At 37.4% G+C, this 16,843-nt stretch overlaps 1 protein-coding gene across 4 annotated transcripts in view; it reads left to right on the forward strand.

Annotated features, from left to right (window-relative positions):
* Window positions 1-16,843, forward strand: part of VPS13B (vacuolar protein sorting 13 homolog B) — a 391,865-nt gene that overhangs the window by 354,686 nt on the left and 20,336 nt on the right. For all 4 annotated transcript variants that reach the window (XM_081951024.1, XM_081951026.1, XM_081951025.1 and 1 more), the window contains exons 50-56: window positions 468-656; window positions 1,390-1,536; window positions 2,447-2,730; window positions 6,535-6,662; window positions 6,959-7,158; window positions 14,140-14,255; window positions 15,489-16,312. In XM_081951024.1, coding sequence (XP_081807150.1) covers window positions 468-656; window positions 1,390-1,536; window positions 2,447-2,730; window positions 6,535-6,662; window positions 6,959-7,158; window positions 14,140-14,255; window positions 15,489-16,312 — 1,888 coding nt within the window. The remainder of the gene's footprint in view (window positions 1-467; window positions 657-1,389; window positions 1,537-2,446; window positions 2,731-6,534; window positions 6,663-6,958; window positions 7,159-14,139; window positions 14,256-15,488; window positions 16,313-16,843) is intronic.

Below are 16,843 nucleotides of genomic sequence, written 5' to 3' on the forward strand. Positions count from 1 at the left end.
AGTATTGGAGGGAAATAGTGGTAAACATGAAAGGGATCTGGGCACCTTAGTAGATCAGAAGCTGAACAAGAGGCAACAAGGAAGCAGCAAAATAAATTGCATGAACAAAGTGTAAGTGTCAGAATCGTCATTCCTTTCTATTCTGCGTTGGTAAGAACATATCTGAAATACTGCTTTCATTTTGCAATTGCATTTAGGAAATTAAATCAGATCATATCCAAAGAAGGTCAAATTAAGTGGCCTAAAATAAAAACTTAATGAGGAATGGTTAGAGGAGTTGGGTATGATTAGCCTAGTAAAGGCAAGACTGGAGAAATAAAATATTTAACTTCACATACTGTCCTGTAAAAAAAAGGTTCCAAAGTTTATTTGGGATTATATAAGTCTGGAAACTCCCTCTGCCTATATATCAAGTGGAAGTATTGAGAAATGGAAGTGTTGAGGATAATCAAATATTTTTATTTCAGGAAGCTTTTCAAATTGGAATATATTGGGAAAACAGTAATACTGTGCACAAGTCAGTCGCTATTAAGCTAGTTCACAACATGACATCTCCAAAATGGAAGGATGGTGACAATGAGGAGGTGGTAACTTTGGATGAAGAAGGGTTTGTGGAAGCAGAGATCAGACTTGGAGCTTTTCCAGGTCATCAAAAGGTTAGTTCTATTAGAATTATATCCTAATCTTTAAAAGCAATAAACAGAAAAAAACGTATCTAGCATTAAGTTTTTTTTTAAATACCCTCATTCAAAAATAGCTAATTAAATGTATTCCAAATATTATGTAATTAAGCAATAGCTGGTTTTACACTTGAATTGGAAGCCATTACTGTTGCTCCTGTGCCTATTACTTAGAAGAAAACAATTTGGATTTCAGTTTTGCCATTTAGTACAGCCAGGAAATGGAGAACATAATTCTGTCTGCAGATTGGATCCCATTTCTCAACTAATCGGGCAAACAGGACAGTATCAAAAACTCCACCTTTTATCATTATCTTCTCTGTATAGGGAGCAACGGACCCAAAGGATGGTTTTGAGAACTACTACTTTTTCCCCCTTCTTGTGGCTAAGCAAAGATGTTCCTGCTTAGGGACAATAAATGAAGTGGTGGAAGGTAAAGAAGAAATAGAGAACTGTCAGCGAAGTCCTGTGTTATAGAGATGGAGAACTTCCTGTCAGGGAAACCTCCCATGTCTGTTTCTCTGAACTTAATGAAGTGAAGGCCTTAAAAAGGGGGGGCTCAATAGACTTCAGAAGAAATCTATGTGTTAGAAGAAAGGGGCATTTTTATCTATCTTTCTCCAAGACAATCTGTTTTTCTACTTTCTTTCTAGCATGAAGACAAATTATTCATTGTATATGCTTAACCTTCTATTACTTTATTCTGCAGTTGTGTCAGTTCTGCATTTCTTCCATTGTTCGACGTGGTATTCAAATCCTGCAGATTGAAGACAAGAGTATAATTGTCAATAACACCCCATTCCAAATCAGTTGCTGGCCGCTGTTCTCCGCTTTGAATTCCCAGCTCAGGGAAGAGGTACAACTTTGATTGCACATTTTTTAAATATACATTCAAGCTGTTTCTCTAAACAGGAAGAATTTACAGCTGGATGAATCTGAGTCTGAAGTAATATTTTTCTCAACTGAAGAAAAATCAGTGGATAAGAAAAGTAGGCACTTTAAGTTATTCCAGTTAAAAGGTAGATGCCACAATACAGTCAGTCATGGAAATGGAAAATGATTGTTTGCCAGGTCATAGTATTAGTTCTACCTGGTTCTCTTTAGATACTTTAAGGTGCTGAAACAGGAGTAGCAGAGTGTGGAAAAACCATTGAACAGTTCTCAGAATTACGTTACAGCAATTTCATTATAAGATGGGTACATCTGCTGACAGCTTGAAACTGTGTGCAGCACCTCAATGCAACTGTTACTTTATCAGCATTTCCCAAGCTCTAAATACAAAACATGTGCACAAAATACACTTAAAGATGCAGAATGCCACTCTTTCCTAAATATCCTCCTTGAAATCAAACAAATAACATGTGGCAGTCCTCGGTGTACTTTATACGACTTGTCTTGATTTTTACTGAAGTTGAAGCACCTGCTAGTGTACCATTGTGCAGAACATATCCGTTCTTTTCTTTTACCAAAAAATAAAGGTGTGCATCTCCCAATTTCATTCAAAATAATATTTTTCAATGAAACCATTCTGTGAGCCTCAAACCACTGCTGAAAATTGTGATTGCTCTGCTTTCCCTCTCAAGTTCTCTATTCATTAGAATAATGACATTTGAATATTGAAGGATCAGGACAAAGTCTTTATTACACATAGAATAGCAAATTCTTCAGAAGTTTGCAATCCCAATTTGTCAAATATTCCAACAAATAACAGTTACATATGCTATTTCGCCTTTTATTTTATTTTTTCTTGACCTTTTGTTTCCTAGTTTATACCATCTCCAGACAGCAGAATATTTAGTGTTGGTTCTGCTACAGAGTCAGATGCTGCCAAAGCTTGTTCTGTGCTTTACTGGGACTTGATGCCTGAGATGAGCCAATTCGTTTCTGAGGAGCTTCCCATTCAGAAGTACATGTTGCTAAGCTTCCAACACAACACAAATGGTCCTGATACTCCATGCTGGAGTTTACCAGCTGTCATTAGACAGGAATTCCCAAGGCAGAGCATAGCTGTACCTGTTGGTAATAGCGATGAAAAGGGATTCCGTACCAGGTATGTAGAGTGTATGAGAATGAAGCTTTCATTTAAGCAGAAACAGTGTTTGATATTATAAATTCAGTTGTGCTTTTCATATATTCACACTATTAGAAAAAAGTAAAGATATATTTTTTCTCAAGTATGTGCTCACTGTGTGTTTCCAATAAGAAAAGGAAAAGGGAAAAAGGAAATGTATAATATTTTACTGGACAGATCTTTTCTGACATGTTAATGTGAACCAGAGAATGCCACAATTCTGCAAAACAAGAATGTTCTTCTTTGTGGTTACACATGCAAGTGTCCTACACCTGTCCATGGCACTCTTAGGATGTCATGGAGTTCAGCTTTTGGCAGGCTACATTGTCACCACTATGGCCTATGATGCAGCTCACAGACCATCTTGCTATTTATTTTAGTTCTTTCAATCACTGAGCAAAACAAAAAGCTGTTTCATGTATACAAATATATCAGGGAGGAAAGTAGCAGAAGCAGCTCTACGGTAGCTATGTTATTTTTCTGTGCTTCTAATTAGGCCCAATCTGAAGTAATAAAATACAGTGTCAAGAAATTGATACAAAAATATACCACAACTCAGATTAGAGATTTCTTATATATCTGATGAAGTGCGCTGCTGCTCACAAAAGTTGATGCCTTTTAATAAAATGTGTTAATTGGAAAAGACATCTCCAGATTCCTTCTGATTCTTTGCCACCATAGACATAATACATATCTCTTCCTACATGTTGGAATTTGGGCAGCATACAAATTAATCAAATGAATAAAAATTTTATCCATAACCTCATGAAATCGTCTGAAACCATAGAAATGGGACACTTCTATCAGAATACCTTATTCAGAAAATGAAAGTTATTCTTGATTACTATCATTACCAACTACCATTCAGTTATAAAATTTGCTTTCTCTTCAGAGATTTACTTAAGTCAGTGCCTTAGTAACCCGAGAGAGCACTAGGAATTCTGGTGTGGGCCAGTCAGAATTGGATGTAAATTCCGTCGAAAAATGATATAGTCCTATGATATGTGCAGTCTCATGCCACATAGGAGATGCAACTATTAACAGCAGGAATGGAGGAATTGCTGTTGAATAGTGGGGAAATGTAGTAAAGTACTTGTTACGTGAAAGAGTCCTCTTTTGTTTCTTTCATATTTCTGCTTTTCACTTCTTATACATGACAGCAATCAATGATGCAAATAATTTTGTTCTCAAAGCTTCAGGTATTTTGAGAATTTATGTGAGATTTTCATTACCAGCCTCTTCCACTGGATGAGGTTGATCTCTTCTGATGCAGTAGTTGAAGAGCTGTTTACAGCCATTTGCAGCTATTGCACAGTTTATTTGAAAAAAGGACAAATTAGAACAATATGGAAGGAAATTAATGAGGGAAGTGATGATCTGGAGACTATAGAAGGAACGTGTCCAAGTTTTAAAGGCAGCCTATATCCAAAGTTGCCTTCCCCTTTGAAACTGAGCCACTCCTTACAGTAAAAATTCCATTGCTGATTAGAAAACTTGATTTCTATTTCCTGTCCCAAAACTGATTTTGTTCTTAGAATATGCTGTAGATATAAATAAGAAGATATATAATGTAAGATCAGAATCAACCATATGGTATTGCCTTTAGAGTGAGCTATGTGGGAGATGCTTTGAAGACAATGAGTTTCAATCCCCAAGCACTGAGGAGGGGAATACCTTATATCATTTCAATCACTCAGCAGTGACTTCTCTGGATGATTTATGGATAGTGTGGCTGAGCTTCAAGAGATTCCAAAATAGACCTTAGAAAAAAAAATCTGCTGACAAAACACAGTAATCCTACCAGACATCAGCAGGACACACTAGCAAAGTTCTAAAAAAAGTAAAAATTCCCGGCTCCAAACTTGATATATTTTTTATTCACTTAAGTTTATTCTCTGCTTTGCAATAAAAAGCCTGTGTATACTAGATATGCTCGATAGACACGAGAGCTCTGTTATTTGCTCATTTCTCCTTAAATAATAGACAGATTGTCTTCTTTTTTTCTAGTTGCATACTGAACACTATTTTCATTTTTTTCTGTGTTCATATGTGTTTGCATGTAGTTTGCTTTAAAAATGATCTCAATTATATAAACAGATCCTGGATAGTTGTTCTAGTATAATATTGGCTAATTGTTTCAAACAGCTGGCCGTTAAATTAACATAGGAAATTGATAATACTGTCAGGTTCCAAGTAACACCCCTAACGAAAGAAGACTTGGAGGCTTGAGGTTCCTCAATGTTCCATTTTATTAGAGATGTCATATTGGCACATCTGGGAAAACCCAAATCTGAACGTTTCCAGGTTTTCCCCACCCAAACAAAAGTTCAAGTCCCCACCCACCACCCACATGTCCATCACATGGTGTCCAATTAGGCTCTGTCCCAACTGGAGATGCCTCCCAGTCAGACCACTCCAGGTGCAGGGCAAGATGCCCTTGACTCACTGAGAAAATAATGTTATTTTGACTATATCTATCACACTCCATATTATCTCCTCTCCCAATTTCCATAGCATTAAATATGGCAGGTCTGAAGTCTCAATGCAAACTATGGCTTCCACTTCCAGGCTTGACAAATACTGCATCAGGTCATTTTCTTTACTGCTTGCTTTTCCAGAGTAACCTTGGATTTTATTCATGGAAAGCATGCAGAGAAAATAGTTGACTTTTCCAGCACTGAAAATATGTAAGAAGATTTCAGCATGCCACAAGAATTTGGTTCAAGAAACATTCTAAATAATTTTTAAAATTTGCTTTGATAGTTTATCTACATGTTGAAGAATATTATCAATTTCTATGACAATGAATAAAATCATTGTATTTTTAATGAGACTAACATTCTTGATCAACGTTAGGTCAAACATTATTTATAGTAGAGAAAAAGAAACCAATTTGTTTGGTTCAAGTTCAAAAATTGTGGCCAAGTTTTTCTTTTACTAGATCTTTTTAAAACTATTCAGAACTTAAAATCAGGCATTCAATATATTCATAGGATACTAATAAATATTTTTGAAATGTTCAACAAATTATTTAATAAAAAGGAATGTTGTTAAAAGTGTAAGTGTACATTCTTAAATTGAGTCCAAAACAAATTATCTGGGATTAAGCAAAACCTTATAGTTTTAGTTTTTGTTATCTGGATGAGATTTATGCCAATAATCTCATATTTCAATTACTTTGTTTATGTGGGTACTAAAAACGAATAATATTACATTTTGCTACTCTATGTTACTCCAGAAAAAAGTTGTTTAGACACTTTGCTGAAAGGAATCTCTGATAAAGCATTGCTTGAGCAACTATGAGGTTCTTTTAAATAATAATATAACCAGTTGGTTTGCTTCATTTGCTATTGTTGTGAAAATATATGAAGGGAAGTTTTAAATTCATGGCTGTAAGTATTAACATTCAAATCATTCTATTTGATTAATATGTTTATCTGTATATTCTATATATAAATTATAAGAATCTGATTTCATTTATTATTTATATTCGTATTACAGAATTGTCCTTTTAAATGAAGGACATCTTTAGGCGAAATCTTGTACATATGATTATATTTTCTCACCTAAAACATTTTTGTATTATAACTAACTTCCCGTCTTGTTTTTCTTTCTTACGTTTTTTATGAGGGTGATATTATATTTTTGTAAGATAGGAGGATTTTGATTTTAGGTATACAAACTTCAAATATTTATTCTTTAGTATCTTACTAAGAAGGTACAATTTTTAACTACAGATGAACTTTTTAAAAAAAGAACTGTGTAATTTACATTCTTGTTTAGAGCTATAGCACTGACTTACCAGGAACATCTTGGGGTGACATACTTAACTCTATCAGAAGATCCTAGCCCTCGCATAATTATCCACAACAGGTGTCCTGTCTCACTGCTTTTGAAAGAAAACATCAAAGGTATGTCACTTTTGTTGCTACAGGGTAATGCTTCAGTGTTTTAATGAAGAGGCTTGTGCTTGTTTTTCCCTTCACTCTTTGTTTCCGTATACTTATTCATAATGAAACATATTTAAGTCAAACATTAGAATGCGTAAGCACGGAAGTAAAGAGGATAAATGTACGTACTGATACTCTGCCAGGTAGAGTACTCTACAAGCTAGAGTTGAATGTGCATATTGAGGTATTATAGAATTACACCATAAATTCAGAGAACATTCTTCAAAGTGCCTGTTTGATATTTCTTTAAATTCTAGATACACCAAAGTTTGCTATTTACTGCAAGCCTATTCCAGCTGAAAGTGCAGTACATCACGAGCTTTATCATCAGATTGCCAGCTATCCAGATTGCAAAACCAAGGAATTGGTCCCCAGCATTCTTTTAAAAGTTGTATCATTGGAGGAACAGGCAAATGAATGGAGTGATCCTGTTGATATTAATAACCAAGGAACACAGGTTAGTGGTTTGGTTGGCTTTTAAATTGACTGTATTGCAGCATGAAGTATTTTAACAATAAAAGATAACATTTGCATAGAGCAGATTATAAATCCATAATAATAACAAGTAACATTTACAAGTTAAAAACAGGAGTTAACTAGAAATAAAGGAACTGAATGCATTTCCATGTAGCAGGAAGTTCTTTTTTTGCTCAGTCTAGAGAGGTGTGCTACTTTTGTGTGACATTCTTCTACTTTACTTTTAAAAAGCAAAAAATATCTACTATGAAAAAGAGAGAGAGTAATGTTTTGATCCTCCCAAGAGATTCTAAATGATCCTTTCTTAAATAATTGTTTTTTCTATTGTGTTTAGTGATTCCCGATCTTAGCAGAATCATATATGTAAATATTTCTTCAGTTTCAAAGATAAAGCAGAATCACTTTGTTATACATTATTGATTTGTGGGCAGTTGTGTTATCATTGTAAGGATAAAACTACAACATTTTTCTGGCTTTTAAAAACTCAATATTTTTTTTTACATTTTATTCTTCATTTCATTTTTCAATTTCTTCCATTAACATGTGCTTTCCATTGTTCAGAAATGTTTTTTTGTTTTGGGGATTGTTTTGTAACAATTAAAAATGCATGCTTTTTGGTGCCTTTTAACCATATTTAAAATAGAAACAGCAAAAGATTGTGGAATGGTATCATTTTTCTGCCTCAAATCAATGTTCCTACCCAAAGTCTGTCGGGGAGAGATAAAGGCTGGATAAGAGTATCATTTTAACTTTTTAAGAGCAAACATTAGCTCCCACATTGGCGATTACTTTCATTTTAAACATTTAACAGTGGCAGAGCTTGCTTTGCTGAAACCTTGTATTATTGACTTGCACCATGAATATATATGAAGTTTATAGAGCAATAGATTTAAAGAGGAAAGGAATCCTGGCCAAGGGTTTTCCAAACCAAATGTTGCTAGTGAACAGATAAAAGGAATGAGAAAGTATAATAAGGAAAACTCAAAGGGAGGTGAGAGGAATGATAAACACCACTCTAACCAGGGATTATTACCAGCAAATGCTATATTTTCCCCAGGTTAAGCTAAAAAATAAAAATCAATAAGCAAATACTGTTTATTGCTGAAAGAATAGAATAGAATAGAATAGAATAGAATAGAATAGAATAGATTTTTTTATTGACCAAGTGTGATTGGACACATAAGGAATTTGTCTTTGGTGCATATGCTCTTAGTGTACATAAAAAGACAAGATTCATTCATCAAGATTCATAAGGTACAACACTTAATGATAGCCATAGGGTACAAATGAGCAATCAGGAAACAATCAATATCAGTATAAATCGTAATGATACAAGCAACAAAGTTATAATCATGCAGTCGTGAGTGGGAGGAGATAGGTTATAGGAACAAAGAGAAGACTAATAGCAGTTGTAATGCAGCCTTAGTGAATAGTTTGACAGTGTTGAGGGAATTATTTGTTTAGCAGAGTGATGGCGTTTGGGGAAAAAACTGTTCTTGTGTCTAATTGTCTTGGTGTGCAGTGCTTTATATTGTATTGTCGCTTTGAGGGTAGGAGTTGAAACAATTTATGTCCAGGATGCGAAAGGTCTGTAAATATTTTCACGTCTCTCTTTTTGATTTGTGCAGTTTACAAGTCAGTGTACAAGAACATTTGGATCTTAGAATTGCTACCAAAAGAACAAATATTATCTCTTCCCTTGGTCTTCTTCCACGTTGCCTGGGATTGTGGTGTGGGATTGGATGGGAAATGGATTTTCTCAATGGCAACCTGTAGTCAGGGAGATGATGCCACTTTCAGTCTATGTCTGGGTTTCCCCAGTGAAAGTTCACATTTTTTATGATGTAGATGCTTTTATCCTGAGAGCATCGGCTCCCATTGCTTTTTCTGCAGGTTTCATTTTCTTGGTTAAGTATTAAAGTTCAAAGAGTTTTTGGTTACATTAGTTAAAAACTTATTCGCCAAATGGAACTCTATCTTAAAATCAGCATATCGAAAAAATGTGCTATCAAGTATATAATCATTTCTCAGAAACGCAGAACTTACAATTCCTTTGCATTAGAATTGGTTCGTTCTGGTTGCAATATTGGCACAAAAATGAAAGCAACTCCGATATCATAGGATCACAAGCTGTTTGCTCTTTCAGTTGAGCCATTAATTTAAGTGCTCTTTCTTCTTGTAAGAAAACTCAGTAAGATACTAACTGAAATTCCCATCTGCCATTTGCTATCAAAGCCAACTTTGGCTCAGATTCCAAAGCGTTCAGAAACAGGCAGGAGTTGCAAGGGCAAAAAAAAAAAAAAAAGCCCAAAAAACTTTTCACAATGCAAGTTTAAAAGCATACTTAATGAACACAAATGTCTGTAAATCTAAGAAACTAAATAGTATGGCTTCCTCTGCTATGTTTATTTGACCTGAGGAATTAATTGCCATCAGGAAATCTTCAAAGAAATAATTCAGCAAGATGTTATTTCATGTTTCAGAAGAGTGCTGTGTCCACTAATAACATTGGTAAGCCAAGATAAGTGTAACCTAGAAACAAAAATAGTAATTTATCAAGCTTTTAATAACATGGCTACATTTGAGAAAAGCTTCCCTTTCCCCTGGTTAGGTTAGCACATTTCATGGTTTTTACCTGCCTCAGAAGCAATGAGGTTTTGTCACTGGTGCAGAGGTGGTATTCAGCCAGTTCTGACAGGTTTTAGAGAACCGGTACCGGAAATTTTGAGTAGTTCAGAGAACCAGCAAATAGGCTGGCCCTGCCCCGGCTGCCTCCCAGCTGATGATCTTTTGTTGCCCTGAACAGGAGAACGGAGCTGGAAAGCAGGTTAGTGGGCGGGGGGAGGGGGGAATGGGGATTTTGCAGTAACTTTCCCCCAGGAGTGGGGAGGGAATGGAGATTTTGCAGTATCTTTGCCCTGCCATGGCCACAAAGCCATGCCCACAAAGCCACACCATGCCCACAAAGCCACACCACACCCACAAAGCCACAACCACAGACACAGTAGTAAAAAAAAATTGAATCTCACAACTACACTGGTGGAACTATAGATATCTGCATAGACCAGAGGCTTGGTGATATAGTTAAATAAGTAGCACAGACCTTGCTCTTGACAAATTAAGATCAGCACTTTTCAGTTTATATATGTAATGATATGTTTATTTTCATAAATCTATGAATTTAAAAATTAATAATATAATTTTCAAAAAGCAAAGGATGATATTTTTTGTTGAGTTGGGTAAATTCTTGTGCATCCATACTGGAATTATTTGAACTGGAAAACTTCTGGAACCAGAGAAAGAAATAAATTATAATATTATACACATTATAGTATCAGATCATTAGGTGGCACAGTGTTCCAATTCTTACAAGTGGCTATAGAACCATGTCTTTCAATATGGCTGAGTATACTTTCATGCAAATGTTTAGCTAAATTCCCTGCCTTTGCTGGAAGTAAAAAGCCAATGTACACCATTATTCTTATGGAGGGAAGATGAACCCTATGAACCCTATGGGGACTGGAGACTAAAACATATGAAGAACGGTTGCAGGAACTGGGTATGTTTAGCTTAAGAGAAAGAAGGACTAGGGGAGACATGATAGCATTATTCCAATATCTCAGAGGTTGCCACAAAGAAGAGGGAGTCAAACTATTCTCCAAAGCACCTGAGGGTAGAACAAGAAGCAATGGGTGGAAACTAATCAAGGAGAGAAGCAACTTAGAACCGAGGAGAAATTTCCTGACAGTGAGAACAATTAATCAGTGGAACAGCTTGCCTCCAGAAGTTGTGAATGCCCCAACACTGGAAGTCTTTAAGAAGATGTTGGATAGCTATTTGTCTGAAACGGTATAGGGTTTCCTGCCTAGGCAGGGGGTTGGACTAGAAGACCTCCAAGGTCCCTTCCAACTCTACTATTGTATTATTGTATTAACTCTAACTGTTATTCATATTTTCTTAGAAACAATCATTGTCTCTTCTATTTCAGAAAGCACTTCCTCGGTATTCTTTTTTTTACTAAAGTGGTTACATAGGATTCTCCCATTTGATATCTCTTTTGGTTTTATTTTTTGTCTTCCTTCTGTAGATGTTTTTAGATTTTTAGATCATATTCTAAACTTGAACATCTGATAACCTGAAGCAATGTTCATTTTGTGGGATTGGAGAAGGTGGCCTGCTGTGGGGAGGAATCAAATGTAATGATGTGTCAGCAGCCAGAGTTGTAAGGAGCTGCATAGCTGAGCAATGAGGGGCAGATACTCCCAACAAGTAGAGCTAGAAGAATCTTTCAACCAGGGATGTCCCTCAGGATGCTTCCAACTCAGAGAAGTTATGCCCTCCTGCAGGAGATTATATGCCATGTCAGCAAGCATTTTGAGGAAAGAAGCCTTTTAAGAAAGATTAACACTTATTAATATTAAGTATTAATTAATTGGCCTATGGAACAACCAGTTTGTCCTACTGGTTAAGGTGCTGCCCTAGAAACTAGGAGACTGTGAGTTCTAGTCTCGCCTTAGGCATGAAAGCCAGCTGGGTGACTTTAGGCCAGTTATTTTCTCTCAGCCCAACGTGCGTTCAGTATTGTTGTTGTTGTTGTTGTGTGGAAAGTAGGAGGAGGAAGGTATTTTGCCACCTTGATTTGCTTATAAAGTAATAAAGATAGGATAAAAATCAAATAAATAAATAATGTTCAAGTGAACTTTTTCTCTTTATGATGTAAGATACATAACTTTTAACATAGTTAGTCCTTGACTTACATCGGTTGCTTAGCAATCACATAAAAATTACGATGGATCCCCTAAAGCAGTGGTTCCCAAAGTGGGCGCTACCGCCTCCTGGGGGGCGGTGAGATGGCTTAGGGGGGCGGTAAGAGGTCAGGGGGGCGGCAGGGGGGCGGTAAGAGGCAAGGGGGGCGGCAAAGGAGTGCTGGAGGTGGCCTCCTCTAGCGAGCTATTCAGAACAAGTTTGCTCACTCACCCCCGCCCACCCAGAAGCTGCTCGATCGCTCGCTTCCCCCGCCCATCTGCACTATGCTAGCCCTGCCCACTCACTGATTGGCTGCTTATCAATCGCCCCGCCCGCCTCTAAGAGCCCTATCTAAACCCAGTTAACATTTTTTCTGCTTGGCTTTCTATAGATAGGGCTCTTAGAGGTGGGCGGGACGATTGGTGAGCCAGCCAATCAGTGAGCGCAGGGCTAGCATAGTGTGGACAGGCGGGGGGAGCGAGTAATCAAAGGGAGGCCATTTCGCCTCCTTTCGCTCCCACTTTGTCTTGATGAGGTTGCTGCAGCTGCGGGCGCGGACGGATGGAGGTAGCCAGAGTGGTGGGGAAGCCTGGGGGGGCGGGCGAGCGAGTGAGCGAGAGAGCTGCCTGATCCGACATTGCTCGCCCGCCCCCTGGGCTTCCCCACCACTCTGGCTACCTCCGTCCGTCCGCAGCTGCAGCGACCTCATCAAGACAAAGTGGGAGGCGAAGGGGCCTCGGTGCCCTGCCTGATCCTCCTTCGCTCGCTCGCTATTTTGCCTGCATGGGGTGCCTCAGCGGAAGCCCTTTGCTGGCGGCCAGACCTCCCCTCCCCGGGGCGACAGCACATCCATGATCACCGTCCCAGTAACGCTGCGGCCGCTCGGCCTGCGAAGAGAAGGAGGAAGTAAGAGTGAAGGGTGAGGGAGAGCAGCAGGGGCTCTCTGCAGGGGCTCTGCATTCCCCTCCCACCGGAGCCTTCCCAGAGGAGGTGGGGCTGGGGAATGTGGGGCGGGGAGGCGCTGTCTGGGGTGGGACTAGATGACCTCTGGGGGTCCCAACCGGCCCTTCTGACTCTGGAGACCAGAAGCAAGAAAACACACACACACACACACACACAGCAAAAGTGTCTGGTTTTGAATATAATCCTCCCTAGTGCTTGGGGAAAAAAATAAGAGGAACATTTGGATATACATTTTCAATTAACTTGGAAAGAAAATTGCTAAAATCACTTTTAGTTGTGTTCTGCGTTAAGAATTCATGCAGTAGCATTTCTTGTTGAATTAGCAGAGTAATATTTACAACAGCCAGCTAAGATAGTTTTATCTGTCTTATAATGTGCGTGGGTAGAGGACTTAGGCATAAGTGCAATGTTTGTCTGTGATTATATAATAAATTCACAGCTTATACATTTGAATTAGATGTTATTCAATTCATGTTTAACCTATACTTGATATACTTGTATTCAATACATAAGGTGTTAATTATGTCAATGGAAGAGATAGGAAACTGCATTAGTGATATATATGTCAATGCGTTGATTTGTACTAAAAATGTTTAGTTTAAAGAAGTTATAAGGAATCACAAATATGAGTGTGGAAAATGTAATGTAGTTGTGGATGACCCTTTGCATGAGTTGTATTGGGAAAAATAAATAATGATGATGATGATGATGATGATGATGATGATGATGATGATGATAATAATAATAATTAATAATATTCATTTAATAACCACCATAACAATGTCATAAAATCAGGCACATTTATATTCACAATTGGCAGACTTATGACCTTCATTCTTGGTACTATCATAAGTTGAGGACTACCTTTTGCTGTCTCGGCCAGAACATTCCTGAGGGAATAAATGTTCTTTCAGTGTGGTGTTTTGTGGGCAAATGAAACAAAAATGTGTCAATGACTATGATGAATGAAGATACATCTGAACGAAGCACCGTTATTGCCTGCATGCAAGCAAGGAGTTGTGCTCATCGGGGATAATTGGTAATATTTTTGTTAATGGGGAATAGAGATATAAACTCCCCTTCTTTGTGGAAAAAACATGCACACCGTATGCTTTTATACTTTGGAGAAAGGTTTCTATTATAGTTGTATAGATGTCACTCTGGAGTAAATAATTCCAAACATCGTCGATTTTTAATGAATCAAGGCAGAACCACTTTTATTATATTTCTAAGTACTATTTATTTTTTGCAGAATGTATTTTTAACTGGGTTTGGCTACCTTTATGTGGACATTGCTCATCAGTGCGGGACAGTAATAATCACTTTAGCACCTGAAGGAAAACCAGGACACCAAGACAGTTTGATCAGGTATGTTAAAACTGTTCGGAAAGAAAATTGTTCTGGGTAGCTGTTTAGCCCTCTAGGTGTGAAGTGACTTACTAAAACTAGCACAACTATTTGTTTTGTCTGGTGTCACACAGCATATGTGTGGCGTATGTTTAGACCACATGTTAACATTTTGTATATCATTGTAAGGCATGACAATTTAACATCTGAGGTCATGTCACCAAAGGATAAACATGAAGTGCCTGTTATAATAAACAAAACTCATGGAAGACTCACACATTTCAAGTTTATTGGCCAGATCAGCAAACCTTTCTTGCACATAACTCCCATTGAGATCTGTGGGAGTTCTCATTCACAACGCAGGACAGAAGAATGATCCAATACAGACTTTATAGTTGATCATCTTTATTACACTGCCTTGGTGCCCCCAAACTCCAAAATCTCTGTTGTGAGGTTTATAATATCACCTATTTATATCTGCCAACATGCTGGCTCTATTATTTAGCATCAAGAGAGCACAGAAATGTTATTTCAGGCTTGGTTTGCGAAGTTTTAAAGGATCCTATAATTAGGAATCACCATGAAGTATCAGTATTTACTGGCTCACTTGCAGTTAAGCTTGGCAAAAGATTAGCTAAGACTATGAATCAAGCCAGCGTATCATCAGTTTAAAATAGCCATGGTGATTTAACAGGAGAAAATGCTGCTTCCATAACGTGACATTAATGATCCATAACAGAAACTATCCATATTTATTTATGATTTATTAATCGAATTTATATGGTTGCCCATTTCATGGAAAGTGACTCTGGATGGTGTACAACAATTCAATAAAACAGTAGATATATAAAACAATCATAAAGCTGTTATGTAATAATTATTTTAAAAACTCTAAAGACAAAGCTAAAACAAAAAGAAAATACCTAGTAGATTGGGAGTTTATCAAACAGTCCAAGATATAACAAGATGTGGGGATATTTTCGACTGATTGATTTACTTGCCACTACATTACAAATACAGCTGAAAATTACTGTGCATAAAATGTTGCAAGGAAGTTTAAATCTAACATTACATTAAGAATTCAAATATTCATTTATATTAAATGGGTAGGAAAGGTATAGCTTGACACATATAATTATATCTGTTTGCATGAGTTAACCAGATCCTCATGTTCACTTCATAACAATTGGATATACATTTTATTTTTTACTTGAAACTGGAGGAATCTTTACGATGCTATTTTCTCTTATACAGAAGCCAGGAGCAAAGCCTTGTCTTTAAGTTGCTTATTAACCAGCTGAGCCTCACCATATATGATGACGTCACGAACCCTAAAGTATCATCAGAACTTCTGAGATTCACAATAGACTACATTTATCTTAATATGGTTCCAGTTGCTAGCTACCTTAGACCTCTCTTTCACAAATTTCAAGAAGAGACCAAAAGTGACCTTCAGCAGTTTTATACTCTCCAGATCTACTGTGGAGACTTTCAGCTGGACAATCAGCTTTACAACAAGTCCAATTTTCATTTTCCAGTGGTGTTGTGCCAAGGAGAAAAAAACGAAAACATTCAGTGGGCTAAAGCCCATAACCTTACACTTCCCAGTAAAGACCTGGAAGAATGGAACCAGAATGCATTTGTAAAACTTTGTGTCACTTTGTCAAAAGAGCAGAGTTTATTATTTCATGCGAATGACCTCAATTTTGAACTGAAACCAGCCAGGTTGTATGTGGAAGACACGTTTGTGTATTACATTAAGACTTTATTTGAGACCTATCTTCCAGACGGCAAAAGCGTCTGTCATTCCGCAAAAGCATTAACTGTTAGCCAGGCACTGCCAGAACAGGTGAGGCAGCACACGGATGCTTTAGTCAACCCAGTGAAGTTAAGGAAGCTGGCCATCCAGCCAGTAAACGTCTTGGTGAGCATCCATGCTTCACTGAAGATATATATTGCTTCAGATCACACTCCTCTCTCCTTTTCTGTGTTCGAACGAGGACCCCTTTTTACAACTGCCAGGCAGCTTATTCATGCCCTGGCCATGCATTATGCTGCAGGAGCATTATTTCGAGCAGGTATGTTGTCTTTTTAATAGTTGTACGCATTTTTTTTAGATTAGGTTTACAATGTATGGCTGCATTTCTGAAAGACCCCAGTAGACATTATGCTTTGCCCTGCACTGATGACCAAAAACCATGAGGTTGTCTTTTAGCGATGCCTGTTTCTTTGAAACAGAGAAAGAATCAGTCTGGCAGAACCTTTTCCGACTAGCAAGTTTTATTCAAAGGCATAAGCTTTTATGAGCTGCAGCTCATTTCACCAAATGCAAGATAAGCTGAGGAATGACCATAGCTTCATCATTATGAGGTTCCTGAGAGTGTAGTTATGGCTACAAAGTACTTAGAATTAACTTCCATTCTTACTCATGGAAATGTTATTTTGAATATTAGGTGGACTAGATTGAAAACATCCTGGAATAAGGGGGAGGCAATCAAACTTTCTGTGTTGTTGCTAAGAAAAAATGGATTATCTATTCAGATAATATTCAGTTGGGAAACTTTACTTTTTATTGTAGGCAGCATAGCTATTGCTCCGCAGCTGCAAAG

The sequence above is a fragment of the Natrix helvetica genome (assembly GCF_964273705.1).
Source record: "Natrix helvetica genome assembly, chromosome: 4".
NCBI classification, from domain to species: Eukaryota; Metazoa; Chordata; class Lepidosauria; order Squamata; family Natricidae; genus Natrix; species Natrix helvetica.